This window comes from Oryctolagus cuniculus, chromosome 7 (assembly GCF_051225735.1).
Source record: "Oryctolagus cuniculus isolate XC-2025 breed Fujian yellow rabbit chromosome 7, ASM5122573v1, whole genome shotgun sequence".
Lineage (NCBI taxonomy): Eukaryota > Metazoa > Chordata > Mammalia > Lagomorpha > Leporidae > Oryctolagus > Oryctolagus cuniculus.
In genome coordinates, this window is record NC_142873.1 from 63,088,170 (window position 1) to 63,112,488 (window position 24,319).

The window sequence follows — 24,319 nt, forward strand, 5'->3', positions numbered from 1 at the left end:
AAGTATGGTTATGTTCTTAGAATCACATCTATGAAATGCATTAAATCTGTTCATATTAATAAAAATTAAAAAAGAAAAAAGAATGCAACGTTAAAATTGTCAGTGATTTTGATCTATTCTATCTACTACCATTTAGATTAGTAATTTTATTTTGATAATTCTAAATGCAGAAGTGCCCAGAAAATGATATACGAAGTTGTTGCTTAGCAGAAATTAAGCAGACGGAAGAAAAATATGCAGAAACTTTGGAGTCAATAGAAAAAGTAAGTCATCAGCTGTTATTCTTGATACCCAAATACTGCCTTCTGTAGTTAATATAACAGAATAATTGATTCTACTGAGTGTTTATTCTGATTTTAAGAGTAACTTCGTATTTAAAAATCTCAAAGCAGATTTATTCATTCCACAACAGTTTATTAATGTCTTCGTACCTTAATGGCAATGTTTTAAGGACTGAGGGTATAGCAATAAATACAACCAAATGCTGATTTCATGGCATTTTTTCATGGCAAGGCTTAGAATGTAAGCAAACTAAGCAGGCCAAATGTCATACATTTAAAATGGAAAATAAGTTAGGAGAAAGCAGTATAGGCAGGTATTGGTGGCATTTTATAGAGTGATCCTGGAAGGCCTCAGTGATAGGATCGTGTGTAAGCAGGTGGCTAAGTGTCTTGAGGATGCCAGCCAGGGAGACATCCCAGTGAAGATGGCCCCTGGGAGGAAGGCCTCAGAAGGGACAGTGCTCAGCCGAGGCTTCAGGAAAGAGCAGCAGTCCAGAGTGGCTGGAGCGGGAGGGCAGAGAGCTGGGGGGGGGGGGGGCATCAGGTCAGGTGGGAACATTGAGAGAGGAGAGTATTTCAGCAGAAGTCACGGGAAATGATTTTAGTCACGATCATCTCATTGTGGTTCTTAGGAGGTAAGGGTGGAACAGAGGAAAACAAAGATTTTGTGGGAATCAAGATGATAAAGTGCTGGTAAGAGATGGGCAGATTCTGAAGAAACTCTGAAAGCAGAACCAACTGGGTTTGGTAGTAGGTTAGGAAGGGATTGAGGGAAAGAGAGGAATCTGACTGACTGCTAGGTTTTGGCATGGACATTTGCATGGAAGATGCAGATGGTTACTGAGATGGGGAAGCATGAGTCACTTGGGACATATTAACTTTGTGCCACCTTCTAGCACCCCATGGGGAAAAATGGAGGAGAATGTTAGATACGTGAATCTGGCATTGGGGTCAAAAGGTTGAATTTATAGGTAGGTTGGGCTTTTATCATCCCACAATGGCATTTAAGGTAATGGGACTGAGACCACTCCAGGGAATGCATATTTTTAGGGAAAAGGCTTGAAGCCATTTCTGATGAGTCTTGTGTATAGAGGTTAGGAAAATGAAAACCAGGAGGAAGTTTAGGAAAAGAGAGAAAGGTGCAGAAGAGCTGTTTAGGAGACTGCAATGATCAGGAAATGTGGTAGGGCTGTGTGCCATTATAGGCACATTGGGGTTTTGTGATCATTTAAAATTTGACTACTATTATAGGCTGTGCTTAACAAAATATGTGGCAGATTTAGCCAGAGTTTCTGTTTTCTTCACGAAAGCATCGTGGGAGTAGAGAGATAAGGGTGGGTGCAGTCTTAGAAGTGCTTCTGATAACAGTTCAAGGAGGGTGAAAGGGAAGGGAGGGAAGTAGGACGTGAGGGCTTGGCTGGGTCAGCGGATTGGCAGACCAGTAGGGCTGAAGAATTCCTGGACAGAACGAGCTGTAAAGGAAGGAGGGGGTCAACAGGGAGTTGTTTGTTTGAATCAGTCCTAGGGATTTGCAATTGTTGATAATGACAAGGTCTTGGGGTGTAACCATGAGGTTTGGGAGTTGAGCTGCGGTGAAGCACAGGATTATTGGAGGTCAGGAAGTGAGAAGCTAGGCTATTGGGAGGATTATCTACACAGAATATTGAAATTGCTAACAGCAGTAGGCCAGGAACTAAAATTCTTAAGGGATGATCCATAATTGCATAAACAGATAATTTCTCTCAGGAATTTATAAACTTCACAAAGCATTTGGGGTACATTTTGTGAACCCTCAGATATATCTCTGAAGTTTTGCCAACTCAGCCAATAATGTTCTTTCTTTCTTCCAGAGGCATTTATTGTCTAAGCCTTTCATAATTCAAATATATTAGCTTGTGTGTATGTCTTTATATCTCTGCTCAGGTGTAAAATTTTAAGACAGAGAAAACAGCTTTTACTTGTTTGTATTCAGAATGCAGATAAACAGTGAATGTCAGTAAGTATTTGAAGATGAAAACTATTCTGTTGAGTAGGACAAATTGTGCTAATTATGATTTCCCTCTTCTCTCCTGGTAGTATTTCATGGCACCACTAAAAAGATTTCTGACCACAGCAGAATTTGATTCCGTATTCATCAACATTCCTGTAAGTAAAGATACACTAGCCAAGACTGTTGTGTTTTCTATAAAGTTCTCATTTCTTAGTAGGTCCCAGATCTGTGATTTAATATTCTCTTATGTGTAATCTTATTTTGACCCTAGTTTTTTTGTTTCCTAAGATTGTATCTCCTGATTTCCTTAAAGTGACATATGTCACATCTTCAACCAAAAATCAGTCACAATGCAAATGGATACGTAAGGCTCATATATTGCCCTTATCTGAGGCATGAAGAGGTCGTCTCAATGAAATGATCCTTAGTGCCAGCAACTGAATGTCTCCTGGGCTCCCCTTCTGCCCCTGCTTCTTGCGCTGCTCCTCCAGACCCTCGGACTTCGTGTCCTGTCTACTGTCCTGACTACCTCAGTTTCCTCTGCCTCCCACGCTCTCTCCATGTCCTCAGCGTCTGCTCTTTGAGTCATTTTGTTTCCAGTATGTCAACCTTAACTCCCATTTCTGAAACACAGTATTTTCTTAGGACTTACCAGACTATGTTAATAAAATGTGAGGATGTATTCTTCACATTTGTGCAAGCATTTCAAATGTTGGAATACCTCATCGTAGTCTTCTGATTCTAAAAGGGCATTTGCACATAAATCTAGAAACAAGCGAAGTGCTATGCCACATGAGGTCACTCTAGGCAGGATTCAGGTTCTCAGAATGTGTTTTGGTTTATCCAAACACACAGGTGCATGCACACACACACTCACACCTTAATTTTACCTATATCATGTACAGGCTTACTTGTATCACCTGAAAAGTCCCTCCTCTTCTCAATGAGCTGCAACCAGTAGGCTCTGGCATGTTGCCTTTCTCCCTGATTTTGGCCTAACAAAGACATTTCCATTGATTTGTAACCAAATGAGAAGAAAATGCTTACAGTTTCAGGTAAAAGTTTAGCAGAAAAAAAACAAACTGTGCTTTCTAGGAAACAGGATTCTTAGACCCCTTAAGTCTGCATGGTCTCTGTGACAGCGAGCCCATATGATACTCCTTATTCTTAAGTCTTTTCCATACTCCATCCTCCTCAAGAAAATGACAAGGCCGACATCATCATGTTTAATGTCCATCCCACCAAGGAAAGGGCCAGTGTGGAGTCCACGGGCACTCCCAGGTGCATGGGAAGCAGTCGTGGAAGAGTGGGCGCTTTGTTTCCAGTGCCTTTACTTGCTGGCTGTTGCATGTGTTTACTGCCTGCCTGAAAATGACTTGCTTATGAGAGAAATGTGAGATTCTGACTTCTGAGTGCTCCAGTCAGTTGTCTAGTACAATTTATTTGCTCCTTATTTATGCAATTAGTTGTCTGGTTTCAAGTAATTCAGTATGATTATTGTTAGCTTAGCACCAGGACACCACTAATTGACCAAAGTACAAATCTACATTTCTGTATCCTAAGGACATGAATCATTACTTTACCCTGTCAATAAAACATTAAGCACTGGGACAGTTTTATTTAAAAATTTGTACTGATTGTAAAACTAAAATGAATTGGACATATTTTTATACAAGGAAGAAATTATATCTTAATAGCTTTTGAGATAATTTCTTTTTTCATAGAGCACTAATATTTCAAGTCAGATCTGAAAGTGTAGTTGCCCATAAACATCTCCTGTCTCTTTTTCTTCCTCTCATCTCCCCCCCTTCTCTCCACTAGCGTGGTCTCCTTTTACCTACTCCCCTTTCTCTCCTCCCCCTCAAATCCTTCCTCTTCTTCCTCTTCCCCCTTCTTTATTTATTTATTTATTTATTTATTTATTTATTTATTTATTTATTTATTTTGACAGGCAGAGTGGACAGTGAGAGAGACAGAGAGAAAGGTCTTCCTTTTCCGTTGGTTCACCCTCCAATGGCCACTGCGGCTGGTGCGCTGCGGCCGGCGCACCGCGCTGATCCAAAGCCAGGAGTCAGGTACTTCTCCTGGTCTCCCATGCAGGTGCAGGGCCCAAGGACTTGGGCCATCCTCCACTGCCTTCCCGGGCCACAGCAGAGAGCTGGCCTGGAAGAGGGGCAACCGGGACAGAATCCGGTGCCCTGACTGGGACTAGAACCCAGTGTGCCGGCGCCGCAGTTGGAGGATTAGCCTAGTGAGCCGTGGCACCGGCCCCTCTTCCCCCTTCTTTTCCTCTCTTTTTTTTTTTAAAGTTAGCAATTTTGTATATTGAGAACATTGTGAATATATTGAGTGGTTACTAGCTACAATAGGGATTTTAGGTTTGGGGTATATTTATGAGTATGATTATTGGTTCTGATTACTTCACATTGTTTTGTTTTTTAAGGAACTTGTAAAAGTTCATCGGAACTTAATGCAAGAGATTCATGATTCCATTGTAAATAAAAATGACCAGAACTTGTATCAAGTTTTCATTAACTACAAAGAAAGGTAATTGTCCAGTTTTTAATTTTGTGACTTGTGTGGAACCTTAAGAAGTTGATCTGATAGATGTTGAGAGTAGAATGTTGGCTACCTGTGATTAGAGGGTAGAGTGGAGGGAGGGATGGGGAAAGGTCAATTAACAAGTACTAAGTTCCAATTAGATAGACTGAAAGTTATACAGTAGGGTGACTATTGATAATGATGAAGTACTCTGTGTGTGAGTGTCTTTTGAAAACTAGAAAAAGCATTTGGAATGTTTTTCCATAAAGGAAACCTAAATGTTTGAGGATATACATAAATTTATCCTGATTTGAACATTACCTGATGTATACCTATATTGAAATACGTAGCACCCCATAAGCATGTACAACTTATAAACATTTATATATGTGTATATATGTATATACATTTATATATGTGTATGTATACATATACATATATACATTTATATACATGTATATATTTATACACACATATGTATGTGTGTATATATACACGCATATGTATACACATATATACATATATATATAAAACAAAAATATGGGTATAAATTTGTAATTATAGAGAAGGGGTAGTATTAAAATGACTAACAAATAGCTATTTTCATCACAATACTACCTCGGCAGTAATTAGAACAGGGGACTGTTAACTTCAGGTTGATAATTTGAGCTCTAAATATGTATTATTGAAAAAAGCAGAAGGGATCCAATGCAGGGCTTATGCGTTACAAGTCAAAAGGCTGAGGGCCGGCGCCGCGGCTCACTAGGCTAATCCTCCGCCTTGCGGCGCCGGCACACCGGGTTCTAGTCCCGGTTGGGGCGCCGGATTCTGTCCCGGTTGCCCCTCTTCCAGGCCAGCCCTCTGCTGTGGCCAGGGAGTGCAGTGGAGGATGGCCCAGGTGCTTGGGCCCTGCACCCCATGGGAGACCAGGAAAAGCACCTGGCTCCTGGCTCCTGCCATCGGATCAGCGCGGTGCGCCGGCCGCAGCGCGCCGGCCGCGGCGGCCATTGGAGGGTGAACCAGCGGCAAAGGAAGACCTTTCTCTCTGTCTCTCTCTCTCACTGTCCACTCTGCCTGTCAAAAAAAAAAAAAAAAAAAAAAAAAACAAGTCAGAAGGCTGAGAGTCCTTTGCAGGCCTTGTCATTACCTAGTGATGCAATCCTGAGTAAGGAATTTCAATTCTTGTTCCTGTCTGTAGACTTTGGGTATAAGTTAGCAGATACTTGTTACTTCTTCTGACTAATATTTGTTGTCTCTCTTTTGGCATATTAGATTCTAGTCAAAGTCAGTTTTCTTAAGTTTGAAAGAAAAAAAATCCCAAATGAATTAAATCATCAAGAAATTTCACTTAAAATATAATTCTGTTTTTAAATCAACCCATATAATTCTAAGTACTGACTAGGAAGTGGCTAATGAATTGCTTTGTGTCACCCTTTAGATAAACTTTAATACGTTACTAGTTTTTTCTAGTAAGCAGCTAAATGAAACCTAAGAAGCACCAGCCTCTTGGTTAAGTTTCTGTACTGCTACAGATACACCTTTCTGAAGTGGGTTGTGGTCCATGCACCAATCTTGTGTCCAGCAGAGTTCAGGCCTATGATTCCTACTTTTCAGATGATAGATGTTTCTTAATTCAAAAGTAGTAAGGAGTAGAAGGTTTATTAATGAGTGAAATTATAAATAGTGGTTGCAATAAAATTGTAATAGAAAATATAACTGTTTTTGAGTGTGAATATACAGTGAAAAAGTTATCTCTAATGAGAGCTTAAACAAAACTTTAAATTTTATAAGAAGATTTATGTATTTGTTTGAAAGGCAGTGTGTGTGTGTGTGTGTGTGTGTGTGTATGAGAGAGGGAGAGGGAGAGAGAGGATCTTGTATCTACTGGCTCCCTCCCCAAATTGACACAGTAGAGGGAGCTAAGCCAGACAAAACCCAGGAACTCCTCCCAACATGGGTGGCAGGGTCCTGAATACTTGGGCCATCTTCTGCTGCTTTTTCAAGGTGCCTTAGCAGGGAGTTGAATAGGAAGTAGAGCAGCCAGGACTTACACTGGCTCTTGGATAGGAGATGTTGGCAACAAAAATGGGAACGTTACCTGTTGTTTCTGAGACATGTATATATTTACTCAAATACCATTAACAGTCATTAAGCCACTTTTTAAAGTGTACCTGCTATAAAAAAGCACATGGAATTAATCCCATCCAAATTTGGACCCCCGAATTAACTCATTTTATTACTGTGAATATGAGAGACCCTCATTTTCTGACTGTGTGTTTGTGCTGTGTATTAAAAGGAGTTCATGTTGCACTTTTATTTTCTGTAACTGGCTTGAAGAAGAGGAAAATTCGGCCTATTTCCTTCTGCAATCATTCTTGTTTGCCTTACAATTTCTTCTCTCTTTTCTCTTTTCAGGTTGGTTATTTATGGGCAATACTGCAGTGGAGTGGAGTCCGCCATCTCTAGTTTAGACCACATTTCTAAGACAAAAGAAGATGTCAAACTGAAATTAGAGGTGACTGTTTATTTTTTTATCTATGATGTAAAGCAAAACAAACCTGAAAGCACCACATTCCTCTCTTTATAATCAGGGCAACAGTATATTTTCCATAAAATAACATTTCTTGTCAACTTTATAAAATGTTTTAATAGATCTATAAAATAATAATATAGTAGTAACAGTAACAATAGTAAAACCTAACATTGGTGGACCTATGTTTTATGTACATTATCTCATTAGGCCCTTGTGACTCTGAGATATTTGTCACTAATTTTCTTATCTCATTGAAGAGGATGCTGAAATTCAGAGAGGCTTTGCAGAGTTGCCTAGGGTCAACTTGGTATTCAGAAGTGTAGGGTGAGTAAGATACATGGTAATGCTGTATATGCAGAATTAAAATATTTATTAAAAAAATAAGAAATGTAGGGGCAATGTATAAGAAGGATTTGGATATTACCTGTATGAAGAAGGAAAGACCATAAAAATATAGAAAGCTCTAGTGGGTGGGATGCACACTGTATGCCAGGGCTCTGTAAGATTGAATGATGACCTCAGTGCAGATTGTGGAAGATTTATCTGAAGAGGCAGCATTTGAGTTAAATCACTGAAGGATAGGGGGAGCTTTGACAGATGAGATCCCATGGAGGACATTCTGGAAGAAATGGAAGAGTCAGGAATATTTGAGAAATGACTTACCAGCCAGTGTAAACAACACAAGGTCATGATAGAACCTGTCTGGGAAATTGTTTGACATGATTATTGTACAAACACACACACACACACACACACACACACACACATCTTCCATGAGAAGAGTTCATACTTTTAAAAAAAGTTTGATAAGTGATTGTATTACATGAATCATCACCTTAAATGTCTTATCCATGTGTTGGGTTGTCCTAAATCTCAGATATCTTCAACTTTTAAATGGCTATGCATGGGCTGTTTGCCTCTTTAATATCCCTTCCCTGCTCTTCATTCAGTTTAGCAGTGAGGTCAGATGGTGAATAGGAGCAAAAGTGGCCAATGATTTCTAAGTCAGAACTCCTTCATGATTTTGGCGTGTCTAGCATGATTTCATAGCTTGTAACTCCCACAAAGGGAAACATTGCTTAGAAAATTTGTGCATGAACAGATTACCAAGCAGTAGTACAAACTCTATATCATGGATCTTTTTTCTTTACCTCTTAGTATCCCTTGATGATGTTGACCTTAAGGCTGGAGATAGTTTGATTCACCACTAAATTACATCCACTACATTATCAGTGCAAAGGAGTCCTGCCCCTGTTTGGAGAATAGAGCCTCTTAAGGGTAGATCTGTAAGGCACCTAGACTCAAAATGTTGTGATAAAATAAAATTTGATAACTCGTGTAACAAATTCCTAATATAGAAACCATTAAAGCAGTTTTATTAAAACATAAAGGTAAAAAACTGTGGTCCAAGATAAGGGTCAGCAAAGTGTGAGGCAAACCTTCATTCTGTCCTCAGCCTGTCTGGATGTTGCTCTTATTTTTCCCAGAGTCACCGTCAGTGTTCTGCCTGGTGACTGTCCTCTGGGTCTCTAACTATAGAGCGTACATCCTCACTATTTGTCTCAGCAAGAGAGGACCTCAGGCTGAATTTGAAAGGCTCAGAGCGAGGCACTGCCGGCTCTCCTTCCCTCAGCTTGAATGCCCCTACTTCTGCCTGCGGGCCTGATTTGGAAGCGATCAGATTCTTAGCAAAGCACTCCAAGAACTGCTGTGTTGGCCCTACCTGCTGCAAGTCCCAGCATGATGGAGAGAAAGCTGCTTTATTCCTGATGTCTCTTTGTCTTCTTTGTGTCTTCTGTTTTGTGGTTATTTTTGTTTTTATTGATTTTTACTTTTGGTCTTTTTCTTCTCTATTTTGGAACCAAGTCAACACGGGGAGGAGAGTGATGGAGTCACTGTATCTTTCCCTCAAAGCCTGGCTCATCCTTCCCCATTTTATTTTTCTTCCAGGTAGAATTAAGTTTAGGCTGAGCAGGTGACTGGGTGTTTTGGAAGAGTTGTTTCTCCCCTTTACTTACTTTCTGTACCAATGAGCATTTTGCACTGAGGTCTCATTCATGCTAGCTATGCTGTGTTCTTTACTTCCTGAGCCTATAACTTAGATCTCAAAGTAACTGATATTTCTGCTAACAACTTTGAAACTAACTTCCATATCATAGTGAATTTTAAATGCTTGACATTTCTGTTCCTAACACTCTGATCAGATAGCATAGTACTACAAGTATAAGTATTACCTCGGTTCCAAAGAGCTTAAAATGCAACTGGGGAAGTAAGGTGTGCTCACCTCAATGTTATACATTGATCCCCAGTTTGAGACCCTGATCCAGAGCTCTCTACAATCTGTAGAAGGAAGGAATGAACTGAGATGGTTACCCTTCCAGTGAACCATAGTAATTGAAGAGACAAAAGATGACATAGGAGGATGTGTGCCCCGTTCATTTTACCTAAGGTCTGTAGTCAGACACTCCCTGAGTCACCGTGAGCGTTAGAGTTGATGACCTCTGCTGTGTAGCTCCAGATGATGTGTCACGTTACCCGTGGGCAAAGAGAAACAAACTCCTGAGCAGGAGTGGGTTTGTGAAAGTGTAACCCTTTCCACGAACTGGAAATGTCCTTGTTTTGGATGTGTAATTGTGTGAGGATTTTGAATGAGTGAGGTTGCTCACGGAAGGTACTTTTTTTTTTTTTTTAAGATTTACTTATTTATTTGAGAGGCAGGGAGTTACAGAGGGAGGGAGAGACTGGGAGAGAGGTCTTCCATCGGCTGGTTAACTCCACAAATGGCCACAATGGCTGGATCTGGACTCATCCAAAGGAGCTTCTTCTGGGTCTCCCACGCCGGTACAGGGGTCCAAGCACTTGGTCTATTTTCTGCTGCTTTCCCAGGCCATCAGCAGGGAGCTGGATCAGAAGTGGAGCAGCCAGGACTTGAACTGGTGCCCATATGGGATGCCAGCACTGAAGGCAGAGACTTAACCTACTACACCACAGCGCTGGCCCCACTGGTGCTTTTTTTAAGAAAAAAGATTTTCTTCAGTAAATATTTTTTTTCTTGAAAAGATTTACTTATTTATTTGGAAGGTAGAACAATGGAGATGGGAGGAAGAGATAGGAAGGGAGTGAGGAGGAAGGAGAAAGAGAAAGATCAAAATCTTGCATCTACCAGTTCACTCCCCAAATGCCATAAGAGTTAGGATCTGGCCAGCCTGAAACCAGGATCCGAGAGCTCCATCCTGGATGCCCACATGGTGGCAGTGGCCCAAGCCCTTGGGCCATCCTGTGCTACCTTCCTAGGTGCATCAGCAGGAAGATAGATCAGAAGTGCAGTGGCTGGAACTCAAACCAGCACTCCATTATGTGATAGGCATCTTACCCTGCTGTGCCATAAAGACTGTGTTTTTAATGACACTTTATTATTCTATCTCTGAATGATGCCATCAATATGTTAGAAATAGTAACATTAGAAAAATCACCTCTCTGAGCTCACATAGTGAAGAGTTGCCAAGTCTTGTTCTTGCTTTGATATTCAAAGTACATTCCTCAAATTCATTGTTGCTGTCAAAAGAGTGAGCAAGTCAATGCTATTTTTACATAAGTGTTTAAGAGAAAAGAGTTTGTACTTTGGCAGATTTTTCAGAGTCAGACATTCCCTTTCATTCAGGTCAATAAATATTTATTAAGTGATTGCTAAATTCTTAGAGGCTTAAACGACGTGTTAAAGGCTTAAAGGATACTTTGGGGAAGATGTTCCACATGGCAGTAATTAAGAGACCCATAAGGCACAGATATATGCAGACATGTATACAGAAAACACAGTTTTCATTGAGATTGTTACAAAGAGGGTGATGAATTTTGATAGTGGCCGGACAAAGCACATCGCAGTTGGAGAGAACTGAATCAACCAAGGCTCAAGGCAGGTTTGATGAGTAGACCATTTTTCTTAAGATTTATATATTTGAAAGGCAGAGTGATACAGAGATAGGGAGAGAGAGGGGGATAGAGAGAGAAAGCAATGAACCATCTGTTGGTTCATTCCCCAAATGGCTGAAATTGTCAGGGCTGGACAATGCCAAAAGCAGGAGTGTGGAACTCCATTTGGGTCTACCACATGGTGGCAGGGGCCCAATTACCTGGAATATCTTTCCTTGTCCTCCCAGGCATATTAGCAGGGACCTGGATAAGAAGTAGAGCTCGGCCGGCGCCGCGGCTCAATGGGCTAATCCTCCACCTGCGGTGCCAGCACACCAGGTTCTAGTCCCAGTCGGGACGCCGGATTCTGTCCCGGTTGCTCCTATTCCAGGCCAGCTCTCTGCTGTGGCCTGGGAATGTGGTGGAGAATGGCCCAAGTCCTTGGGCCCTGCACCTGCATGGGAGACCAGGAGAAGCACCTGGCTCCTGGCTTCAGATCAGTGTGGTGCGCCGGCTGCAGCCCATTGGGGGGTGAACCAGTGGTGGAGGAAGACCTTTCTCTCTCTCTCTCTCTCTCTATCTCACTGTCCACTCTGTAAAAAAAAAAAAAAAAAAAGTGGAGCACCTGGGACTTGATAGGGGATTCCAGTGTTTCAAGATGTGGCTTAACCCACTGTGCCATAGTGCCAGCCTTTGGCCATGTGTCTTGAGACTGGTCTACGTGTGTCCACTATGGGAGCTTGGTGGAAGGTACCACTCTAAAGACAAACTCAGGAAGACACTGCAGGACCACCATTTTACACTAGAGAAAGTAACTTTCAAACATAAGAGTTCTCTTTGGTTCATATTTAGCATTGAAATACTATGAGATTGTTTTTAAATTGAAGAACCTTCTGTTATTTAGAGAGAAACATTGTTAAGGAAAATAACAAAATGTTTATTGTATAATAACATTCCTGGTTATTCTGTATCTTTCTCCCCTTGATAAAACTAACAAAGTTTTTTTTTTTTTTAACTCTTTATTAGGAGTGTTCCAAAAGAGCAAATAATGGGAAATTCACTCTTCGGGATTTGCTTGTGGTTCCTATGCAACGTGTTTTAAAGTATCACCTTCTCCTCCAGGTATGCTACTTAAAACTGCTTGTTTATTGTTCACTAGTTCGTTCAATGACGTGTGAGTGAAATATCAGCTATGTTGCAGATACTCCATATTTTGGGCCCTATTCCTGTGAAATGTTGACATATTATAGAACAACTGGACATTTTTTCTTCCTTTGGCAAAGATGATTTCTGTATATGCCAGTCACATTTTGTGTCCTTCAAAGAGAACTGATTTTAAAAAAGCAAAATGAAGAAACAAGGCAAAGCAAATAAAAAGTCCTTCAACGAAGTCTTCTGTACTTAGCAGTGATCTAGTAATCATTCATTAGTGTCTCGATGCATCTAAATTTTGTCAGATTAATCATATTAGACCTTTTGCCTTATAACAATGAAGAGAATTGTGCCACATTCTGTATTGCTTTCTTCTCTAATAAATTGTAATAAGACTCCATTTATTTTGAAGTGATTCTTGTTATAACCCACAAAGCTTATGGTTTCCATGGTTAGTCCTTTAATGAGGGTGGAGAGTCTTATAAATTTAATTTGATAGCTACACCAGGAGACTCATTAGTTCTGCTCCAAAGAAATGTCTTACTGTATTAGTCTGTCAGCTCTGCTGATGCTTGTGAAATGTCATTTTAAGAAGATCTACTACCTGTATGTGAAATACAATTTTGAGTCTGCTGTGCTTTGTGCATCGTGTATATTAAATTTCTTGAACTGTAGCCACAAAATTATTAGTCATTTCTATTTTTGTTCTACTGAGAAATCAGAAAAATTCAAACCCTGATTATTCCTTAAAAATGCATTAAAACATTTATAAGACCTAAACTCAAAGCAACTTAATCAAATTGAATTTTATGAAAAACTAATAAGGAAGACTCAGGCAATCAGGTTCTGAGGCTTTGTGGAACTAAAAACATGACCAAAATAAGATAATAATTTATTTGTAACTCTGGTGTACTCAAATATTGATTGAAGAATTTAGAAGGTATGATTTTGAAAAAAATATATCTATTTTGGTTCTTAGAAGATTTTATACAGACATATGATAGTATAAAATATGACTCTACTTTTTTCAGATTCAGTAAACTGTTTTCCCTAATTTCTCTTGGGTTCTTTTGTATTTTGAATTTCAAGAGTATGTTTAGTTCCATGATGACTTTCTAAAATGGGAAGTTTTATTTTGAGTACCACACATAGATAAAAATTCTAGCAGTGTTTTTTCCATCTCTGAGTAGTGAAGAATAAGCTACATTTGGGATCTAGAAATTTGTTGAACAAATGTTATAAATTTGTACACTTCCTACTTACTATTATACTTTAGTGGAGAAATCACTTTGGAAATGCATGATTTGAATTGTGCATTTAAAATATTAGAATATTTTATAGTGGAGGACTAGAAACTTTACTATTTTTATTTAATAAAAATAAGAGGTAAAAATAGAACTAAAAGAGCAGAAAGTTGATAGACTTCCTATGCTTTCTAGATTCTCTGTAGGTCCTGCATGTAAAACAACACACTATTGGTATTGAATGAAAGTTTTTGCAGGCTCTCATGTACCAAAAATAGTATTGTGCACTTGCAATGTAAGAGAGGTCCTACAATGATACAGCTCACCATTTAGAAGGGGAAAATGCCATGTGAACTGCCAGGTAACCCATCAATGTGTAGCTACATAGAAGAGATACAGAAGTAGTACAAATAAAGTCTGAAATAAGTAGACCTAAGGCTTGGGGACCTGCATGGAGGCTTCTGTTATAGAAGGTTTCCCAGAGGAGTGGTTCTTGAGTTGGGCTTTGAGAGATGAGTAAGAGTTTGGCAAGTAGATCAGAGAGGAAAAGCTGTATAAGGAGAGAAACCATTTCATATAGGATGAGATATCAGAATGTATTTTGATAATTACTATTGATTTAGGATTGGTAGAACATAGGTTGTTAGGGTGGAAGAGGAAAGAGAAAAAATGAAAGAGGTTGCAGAATTCAGATCAGGAGGAGTCAATGGATTGTTGTGCAGAGAGACTGGCAGCCAGGAGACAGACCCCATCAGAGGCCCTGGTTGAAACAGGCAAGCACCTGAAGCAGGTAGCAGCAGACCAGATGGTTTCAATGGGCATGATTAAAGTTAACAACAACAGGACATAGTGAGGGGGAGAGGAGAGTTTGGGATACCTTTGAGGGTTTTGTTAAAGTCATTACACAGAGGGAAATACTGCCATTCATTAAACATAAACAATAACAAGAATGGGTGATAGGTGGATAGGGATTAACTTCTCGGCATGTTGGATTGGCAGGCCCTGTGAGACACTCAGGTGGCACTGTGTAGTTGGTTATATGCATCCAGGACTCAGGACTGAGTTCTGGGCTTAGCACATACAGCTGAGAGTAGTTTCCCATTAGCTAGTAGTTGATGCTTGGACAGCGGTTGAGGTAGAATTTGTAGAGCATGTACAGTACAAATAAGAAAGGACAAATCTAGAGGACAATAACTTCCCAAGATGCAGATTAAGAGACTAGGTAGAAATTTAAGATGAACAAACCATAACAGCAATATCAGCAAGGTATAGAAAATTCTGATGGCCCTAAGACACTAGAAGGGATCAAAAATGTAGAGAAACCAAATGTGATAGTGACTGAAGCCTATTGGTTCAGTTAGCTATTAGCTCTTTACCTTTTGGGAGGTGGTATCCGTGTAATGGTGAGGGATAGAATTCAGACTCATCTTTGAAAGAAACATACTTCCAAGTGTGTCTTGTGTCATTTTGGCTTCTACTTCATCTTAAAGTTTGAAGTTTGGGATGAAAATGAAGCCACATGGCATCAGGTTATTCACATTAAGGCTAGAATAATGAGAGTGATGGTACTTACAAAAGATGTTTTCTTTCTTATGTCTTGGTTTTAATCTGATGGAAGTGGCACTAAACTGTATCTTCCAAATAGGAACTGGTCAAACACACCCCTGACCCTGTGGAGAAGGCAAATTTGAAACTGGCTCTCGATGCAATGAAGGTGAGGCGATGTGTCAGTCATTTGCTTATACTTTTGATTCTTGCCTAAAAATAAAGCATTCTAAATTGCTGATATGTGTATATGACACTTTAATATAAGACACACTAGTTTTTGCTGGGGACAGCTGGGTGTTTTTTACTGATGTAGATGTCCTTACATGGATTCTACTGTTGGACGAAAACACATACGATCAAGACATGTATTAAACTAACTTCTATGTGATGACAAACTTCATAACCACCAGGAGCGATTTAATATAATTGCTCTATTTCACATTCTTTTCCTGGTCACTAGTAGCAAACTGTTTCCTTGTGGAAGTGGTAGGTCGGCTGGTGACTCTGAGACACTGGTGTGACTAATTTTCCTCCTGTGAGGCTGTCTGCTAGGCTTGCCCTTGGGGATGCTTGCATCAGTACAAGGGGACTTCAGTATGGATTTCTATTTTCAGGTAATCCTGAAAATCAAGAACTACAAGTAGATAAGGGCAGTTATGTTTTGCACATAGTGGGGATTATGTAAAACCCCAACTTCTACAATATACTGAATAAAAATAACCTTGAAAGAAATAGTGATTGCCCCAAACTGAAAACTTATGCAATTTTTTTTTCTTTAAAAGAAAATGGCAATGTGACCCTGCTCAGAGCAAAGCAGAATGCGTTAACCAGGCCCTCTTCCAGTTTGGGCACTGACGTTCCTGTGTTGTTGGCTTCTGTACCACCAGCAAGATACATCACACAATTACTTGTCATTATAAAGAGTTAGGGGCTGGCTCTGTGGTGTGGTAGATTAATCCTCTGTCTCCAGCACTGGCATCCCAAATGGGTGCTGGTTTGTTTCCCAGCTGCTCCTCTTCTGATCCAGCTCTCTGCTGTGGCCTGGGAAAGCAGTGGAAGATGGCCCCAGTGCTTGGGCCCCTGCACCCACCCTTGTGGGAGACCCAATAGAAGCTCCTGGCTTCCGATCAGCTCAGCACCAGCCTTTGTGGTCATTTGGGGAGTGAACCGATGGATGGAAAATCTTTCTGTCTGTCTCTTCCTCTCTCTGTCTATAACTCTACCTCATAAATAGATAAATAAAAAAAATCTTAAAAAAAAAAGTTCCAAGTTTCCAATTTTGAAGAAGTCACTTTCAGGTCCCTGTTACAAAAAGGCCTCCATTTAGAACAAAGTTAGGAACGGCTGTTTGCAGAGTTCTGCTCCTACTGTTGCCGATGAATTTAAGAGGGCAGAGAAGAAAAAGAACTTAGAAAATAGGAAAATCTGGAGCACATGTTATAAAAATAGCTAGCTACAGTTTGGGAAGATTAGCTAATGTTTCCTCAAATATGAGAAAAGACATTTTGAAATAGGTGACGGCACATGGAGAAACACGGCCGATGTCTTTTTGTTCACTTTAATTCAATTTGTGTGCTGTTTAACTCCTCACATCTCCTTTATTTCTCCTTGATTGACTGCAAAATCGAGCCAGCTGCCTGGATGGAGCACTCTTAGGAACCAGGAAGACATCTACTGCTTGCAGAAAAGTCTTGCCATATGCGTTGTCTAACTTTGAATTCCTTTTTCTCCTTCTGGCTAATCCTTCAGTTTTGCCCTTGTTCCAACCTGTGTGAAAACATAATGCTCCCAAGGTCAGTCACGGGTGCACGTGGCATTTCCATTCTTCTGACCCAGTTTCCGTTCTTTGGCTCGCAGAGCAGCACATTTTGTTTGTGTTTGCCTCTTAAGGCCTCAGCATGGTGACTGTTCTCAGGGGTGTGCAAGAGGACAACTTTTCCATCTTGCCAGCTGCATTCCAGACATTATAAAACTGCCCCGGAGGCGCAGCGTTGATGGATTGAATATTCATTTTCTTGTCATTGAGCCGTTGTGGCGGTAACTTTGACCACTCATGGAAGTAATGATGTGTCTTCTTTCAGAGCCGTTTGTATCTCTTCCCTCATCTCATGTGCCTTCTTTTTGTGTCTCTTTGTTCTTCAGGACTTGGCACAGTATGTGAATGAAGTGAAAAGAGATAATGAGACGCTTCGTGAAATTAAGCAGTTTCAGCTGTCTATAGAAAATTTGGTATGTAATTATCCTTCCCTCCCTCTTCCCCTCCTCCCCAGACGGGGGTCGTTCTCAGAGTTGGTGAAAAAGAAGCGCACCTTCGAGTGTCTCTTGTTGGCGGTTCTGTTTCCGATTCCTCCAGCTGGCGGTATTGCGGTGCCTGTCTTGGGCACCTGTGCCTTGTCATTGTCCAGGGGCTTTTGCTATCACTTGTCCCTCGCCCCTTAGTCACACTCTGCCTCTCCTCCACGAACTCTGAATTCTAAACATTGGATTCCGTTTCGTTTCTTTTGTTTCCCTCACCTACCTACCTACTTATGGCTGTCTCCTAGTCATTCCTTTTCTGTATATTTAGTGGGTGACCATATGCTTCAGACACGGTGCTTCCAGCTGGGACTGTAATGGTCAACAAGATGGTTGCCTGACTGAGAAAAGAGTGAAGAGTTTTACAATGCTGTATTGGGGCCAGCGTTGTGGCGTAGTGGGTGAAGCGGCTGCCTGCAGTGCTGGCATTCCATATGGGTGCCGATTCCTGTCCCAGCTGCTGCGCTTCTGATCGAGCTCCCTGCTGATGGCCTGGGAAAAGCAGCAGAAGATGGCCCAAGTGCTTGGGTCCCTGCACCCACATGGAAGACTTAGATGAAGCTCCTGGTTTCGTCTTGGCCCTGCCCTGGCTGTTGTGGCCAGCTAGGGAGTACACCAGCAGATGGAAGATCTCTTTCTCGGCCTCTCCCTCTCTTTCTCTGTAGCCATATTACAAATAAATAAATATTTTTTTAAAAATAAGCCATATTGAAATTAGTGCTGTGAACCGGGTGCTGTGGCAGAGGATGATAAGGGGAGTCCTGGATTAGGTAAAATGGGTGATTAGAAAAAGTCCTTCGAGTCATTTGTCATTTGAACTGAGACCTGCATGGTAAGAAGCTCGTCACACAAAGATCAGGTAGGGTGGGAGAGCAATCCATAGCAAGTGAAATGCCCAGAGATGGGCAAGAGCCAGGTATGCCCAAGAAGTTGAAAGTTAAAAGTGACTGGAAATGAGTGAGAAGAATGGTGGACCCTGAGGCAGGAGGGGCAGGGAGCTGCCTGGCACAGCCTTGGAGACCAGAGCACTGAGCTGGGATTTTATTGCGACTGCAGTGGGAAGCTGGTAAAAGCCCAGTCAGGGATGTGAGAGTCCAATTTGCATCTCCAGATGGCCTAGAAGCAGGAAGACGAATCAGCAAGCTGTTGTAGGGGTTTCAGGAGAGGAAGGAGACCTGGATTCGCCTGAGGATGGTCCGAAACAGAGATGGGTGTTTTTGTTGTTGTTGTTGTTTTTTTTTGTTTGTTTGTTTGTTTGTTTTTTATAGAGCGACTTCATTGCCTGTCTTTCTGAAACATCTGGAACCAATCTCATACTTCTATATACAGCCCCTTCCCCATCTCAGGCTGCGGCATCTGTTACCTTTGCAATCGTGGTACTTTGGGATCATCTATTCACATACTCACAGTCCCAAAATGTGGACTCCTCCATTCACTCTTTCCTAAACTTGTCAGGATGTTCTGTTGCCTTGCGTATTCAATCAGCATTCCCTGGCATGGTGCTGAAGACCTTCCATGGTCTGGACTTGGACTATTTTCCTGAACTAATGTGGCTAATAACTGTGCATGTATTTTCATTGTGAATATTCTATTGTAGTATAATATTTCCAACTCGCCATGTATTTTTTTTTAATTCTTCCTTTGATCATAGTCCTCTCAGAGCCTGGAATGTTTTGATACTCCTTATCAAATTCCTTTAGGGTCCAACTGAACCCCTATTTCTAATGTTCTGTCGTTCTTCCCTCTTCAGAAGTCTCTAGTGTATTGCCTGGACAGCCATGCAGCATTTTTAAAATTGTAAAATCTACGTATCATTAAATTTACCATTTTAAACATTTTAAAATGAGTACCATGGTGTCATTAAGTACTTTACAAGGTTATGTAGCCCAGGCATTTCTGGAATTCTTTTCCTCTTGTGAAACTTGAAACTTTGTACTCATTCATCACAAACTCTTTGTTCTTCCTTTCCTTCCCTTTCCCTCAGTCTCTGCAAACCACCATTAGACTTTTTCACTCTATGAGTTACACTAGTCTGGGCACTTCATAAAAGTGGAATCATATGATATTTATCCAGTTGTGACTTGCTTGTTAGAATAATGTCCTCAAGGAACATACATACTGGAGTATGTATCAATATTTCATACATTTTTCCCTGGAGTCCACCGTTATCCACTATAAATGCTTGAACAAGTGGGCTGCCTCTCCTATTGGCTGTGCTAGATAATTCTACTGAAAAAATAGGGGTGCCAATATGTATTTGAAAAGCTGCCTTCACTTCTTGTAGTTGTATACCCAGATGTGGAATTTCTGGATTGTTTGGTAATTCTGTTTAACTTTTTGAAGAATTGACATACTATTTGCTGTAGCAGCTGCACCATTTTATATTCTTACTAACAATGCACAAGGGTTCCAATTTTCTCCCACCCTTGCTAACACTTGTTATTTTCTGTTTTTGTTTGTTTTGATAATGGCCATCCTAATGTGCATGAACTTATTGTAGCTTTGATTTACAATTCCTTATTGGTTACTGGTGTTGAAAGTCTTTTTCATGCATTAATTGGCCATTTGTGTATCTTCTTTTGAGAAATGTCTATTCTAATGCTTTGTTTTTGGAAACAATTTTTTTTTTTAAATATTGTGTTATTTAGCTGTAGGAATTCTTTAGATATATCTTGGATATCAGCCCCCTACTAAACATGGTGCACAGATACTTTCTTCTTTGGATTGCCTTTTCACCCTACTGATAGCATCCTTCTTGTACAAAAGCTTTCGATTTTGATGAAATCTAATTTATTGACCAAATCATTGCTAAGTCCAGTGTCTTAAAGCGTCCCCTTGACTTTTTTCTAACAGTTTTATAGTTTTAGCTCTTAAATTCCAGCATTTGATTCATTTTGAGTTAATCTTTATATCAATAAATATTTGTGTTTGATGCAAGGGCAGGGGCCAATGTCATTGTTTTGTGTATACGTATCCAATTTTCTCTGGCACTGTTTGTTGGAAAGACTCTTTCCTCATTGAATATTCTTTTCACCTTTGTTAAAAATCGTTGACAATACTGTGAGGACTTCTTTCTGGATTCTTTGCTATTCTTTTGGTCTCTGTGTCTATCTTTATACTGGTGCCACACTGCATTGATTATTGTAGGTTTGTGGTAAGTTTTGCAACCAGGAAGTGTGAGACTTCCAACATTGTTTCTTTTCAAGGTTATTTTGGCTGTTAGGGTTCTTTAAGAATCTTTATTAATTTTAAGATGGAAATTTCTGTTTCCTTAAAGTCTTTAGGATTTTGATAGGGAGCATTTTTTAAAATATTTTCCTATAATAGAGTTAATTAAGCACATATCTGTGTCCTTTATTATAATGGAAATTTTGGTGACAGATATAAATGACAATTTTTAATCCTTTATTCCCTTAGCAAGTATACAATAAGTGGTCATATATGTATACATATATAATTTGATTATTATTTATATGTGTATATGTATATATATGGCTACTTATATATTATTTTTAATCATATGTATATAAAGTTAATTAAAAACAGATCTTAGTAAAAATCAGAATGGGAATAGGAGAGGGAGGAGGAAGAGGGGTGGGAAAGTGAGTAGGATGGGTACAGTGGGAAGAATCACCATGTTCCTAAAGTTGTAATTACAAAATGCATGAAGTTTATATTCCTTAAATAAAAGGTTTCTGGGGAAAAACACAAAAAAAATTAGTTAAGTCATAACTTTTTATCTTTGATATCTTACCTCAAGGAATCCATCCCTGATTTTCTAGATCAAATTGGGTTCCCATCCTTTTCTCTTCCTCATGGCATTGTGCGTCTGTAGTTGCTGTTGTGAGTATTTGTTACCCTACTAGGCAGTATGTTCCATGAGGAAAGGTCTTCCTCATTTTACACTTCTTACGGCGGCTGGCACACAGTAGATATTATAAAAACATCGGTAGAATGCTCAGGTTTTAGATTCTTCCTGTTTGTTTTGGCAGCTAGCTTCTCATTGCAGATTATAAGTAAAATTAACTTCCTCCTGGGATTAAGAAGAAATCTTTGGGAGTGTGAGAGTAATTCAGTTAGTTCATGTAAAATGGAATTAATAGATAAGTGTATTTGGTTTAATTTTTTTTAAAAAATCCATGCATACTAAAGGTCTTCAGAAAGTTCATGAAAATGCATATTATGAAAAAAACTGCACAAACTTGAAAATCTTCTGTATCCATTTTTTCTTGCAAGCCTTTTGAAGTACCCTCATACATCATACAGATCTAAGCTTTTTCAGTTTGTTAAAAAAAAAAAAAAACTAAAACGATGATAAAATTTGTAATCTACTTGTCCTGAGCAAATTTCTTATACTTTTTTTTTGTTAGATGACTTGAAAAACTGAGACATATACATTTTATATTTTAGAACCAACCAGTTTTGCTTTTTGGACGACCTCAGGGAGATGGTGAAATTCGGATAACCACTCTGGACAAGCATACAAAACAAGAAAGGTGAGAAGAGCAGTATTTATTTTGAGACTAAGTAATTAACGTCAGAAGATTGAGACAACCTTAAAAACAATTCCTCAGGGAGAAAAGATGGGAGGAAAACAAGAGAATAGACCAACTGGGTTTCTAAAATGTTCTGGTAGAGCTATCTTAGATATCTCCATTTCTATTCTGATATTTGTTGATTTTTCTAAGTTCTTAAGAAGAAAATAATATATATATATATACTCACATATATACACATACATACATGTATGACTCTCTATATAGTCAGCTAAGGTTAAAATAAATACAATGACCATAAAAAAACGAAGTTTTTTTTTTTTGGTAAACATTTAAAAATAACTCACAGAAAATGTCTTAAGAAAGAAGACTAAGTGAGGGCATCTAGTGATATTTTTCTAGAGGGAAATTTATGGATGAACCTGAATTAGTGACATTGGCCTACAGTCTTTTAATTGTATGTGATTGTCAGACTGATGCTTTTGTGGCTTATTTGGCCATTTTTTAGAATCTTTGGAAAACAGGTCAGCCAGCAGGGGGCAGCATCAGCTCTTGCTTCTACATCATTACCTTGTCTCCACAGTAGCTCCCAGGAGTTGCATATCCTTAAACTTCAGACTTTGCCAAAGAGATGCAAGTATTAGAGCTCTGTGAACTTATCATCATTGTGTAAAGAGAAGTATTTGTATTAATCATTGAGAGTTTATGAAAATACACAAGTTTGGAGGTTGAATGATAGCATTATAAGGTTTGTTTTTTTGCCCGACTTAACATTGTTTTTATAGAAAAAAGTAGTAACATGCAGATTTTGCCATCACTTCTGTTTAACAGTTTGTCCATTCACCACTCAGTTCGTGTTGTCGGTGGTCCCTGAACTCACGGGGAGCAGCTTAGAGGGTGAGGGCACAGGTTGGAAGCTTAGAGCTGCCCGGAAATCCTGCTCTGCTCCTCAGCAGCAGTGTGGCCTGGAGCAGATGATCTCCACTGGCAGTCTCCTTCCCAGTGCAAGGAGGATGAGGAGAACACCTGCCCAGCAGGTGGGCCTGGGGACTTGAAATGAGTGAGACACCTTTGTGAGAGGGACAGACAACACTTCCAAGGCATTCTGGCGGGCTCCTAGTGACTTCAGGAGAAGGTTGTCTCTCTAGTCATTAATAGTATTCTTTAGAGGTTTTAACATTTTCACTAAATAATAAGTGCTTAGGAATAAACTTTATGGCTTATCTCAGTTGGTCTTTTCAATAATCCTGCAGTGTGCACGTTGCTTGTATTAGATTTTGCCCATTTTTTAAAAAGATTTTTATTTATTTATTTGAGAGGTAGAGTTACAGACAGTGAGAGGGAGATACAGAGAGAAAGGTCTTCCTTCCGTTGGTTCACTCCCCAGATGGCTGCAACAGCTAGAACTGCGCCAATCTGAAGCGAGGAACCAGGTGCTTCTTCCTGGTCTCCCATGCAGGTGCAGGGGCCCAGGGACTTTGGCCATCTTCTACTGCTTCCCCAGGCCACAGCAGAGAGCTGGATCAGAAGTGGAGCAGCCAAGACTAGAACTGGCACCAATATGGGATGCTGGTGCCGCAGGTGGAGGATTAACCCACTGCGCCACAGTGCCGGCCCCAATTTTGCCCATTTTTACAATGAGGGACCGAAGAGCAGTTATGTTCCCATGGAAGAGGGTGGTGCCAGGATACAGGCAGCTCTGATGGTGTCAGAGCTTGCATTCCTTCCAACGTGCTACACTGCCTCTTGCCTTCTTATCTTTAATGCAAAGGAAAAAAGTTTGGTTGGTTTTCCTAAATCCCTTTTTTTTCCTCTCTCTTTCCCTCTCCCTCCTTCCCCTGTCCCCCACCTGCTTCCCCCTGCCCCTCCTCCTCCTCCTCTCTCCTTCCCTCCCTCCCTCCCTCCCTTCTCTCCTCTCTTTCACAGGCATATCTTCTTGTTTGATTTGGCAGTGATTGTATGTAAAAGGAAAGGTGATAACTATGAAATGAAGGAAATAATAGATCTTCAGCAGTACAAGATAGCCAACAATCCTACAACTGATAAAGAAAATAAAAAGGTGACTCTGGGGAAACTAATAACTAATTTACTCATAACTTTGAATATCCAGGAAAGTGTGTTAATACATTAATGCAAGATATGACTTATTGTTCTAAGTGTTTTGTTTCTAGAGATTGAATAGTTACATACCTGTGAGAGTAGGAACTGGGCAATGCCAAGTTTAATTATCTCTAAATATTCTAATGATCAAGGCAGCAAGATGCATTTGGCATAGATGTTGTTAGAGAGATGAAGTTGCCTATATCTTATTAACACACTTAACTGTTTAC

The 24,319-nt window shown here is 40.0% G+C and overlaps 1 protein-coding gene across 4 annotated transcripts in view; it reads left to right on the forward strand.

Annotated features, from left to right (window-relative positions):
* The window catches only part of VAV3 (vav guanine nucleotide exchange factor 3), a 404,596-nt gene that overhangs the window by 206,020 nt on the left and 174,257 nt on the right, over positions 1-24,319 (forward strand). For 3 of the 4 annotated variants that reach the window (XM_089300258.1, XM_089300257.1, XM_002715817.6), the window contains exons 6-14: positions 171-263; positions 2,358-2,426; positions 4,715-4,818; positions 7,228-7,327; positions 12,281-12,376; positions 15,296-15,364; positions 17,341-17,427; positions 21,904-21,989; positions 23,916-24,048. In XM_089300258.1, coding sequence (XP_089156384.1) covers positions 171-263; positions 2,358-2,426; positions 4,715-4,818; positions 7,228-7,327; positions 12,281-12,376; positions 15,296-15,364; positions 17,341-17,427; positions 21,904-21,989; positions 23,916-24,048 — 837 coding nt within the window. Of the gene's footprint in view, positions 1-170; positions 264-2,357; positions 2,427-4,714; positions 4,819-7,227; positions 7,328-12,280; positions 12,377-15,295; positions 15,365-17,340; positions 17,428-17,950; positions 18,193-21,903; positions 21,990-23,915; positions 24,049-24,319 lie in introns of those variants that run through there. The other variant, XM_089300260.1, reaches the window with a different exon arrangement.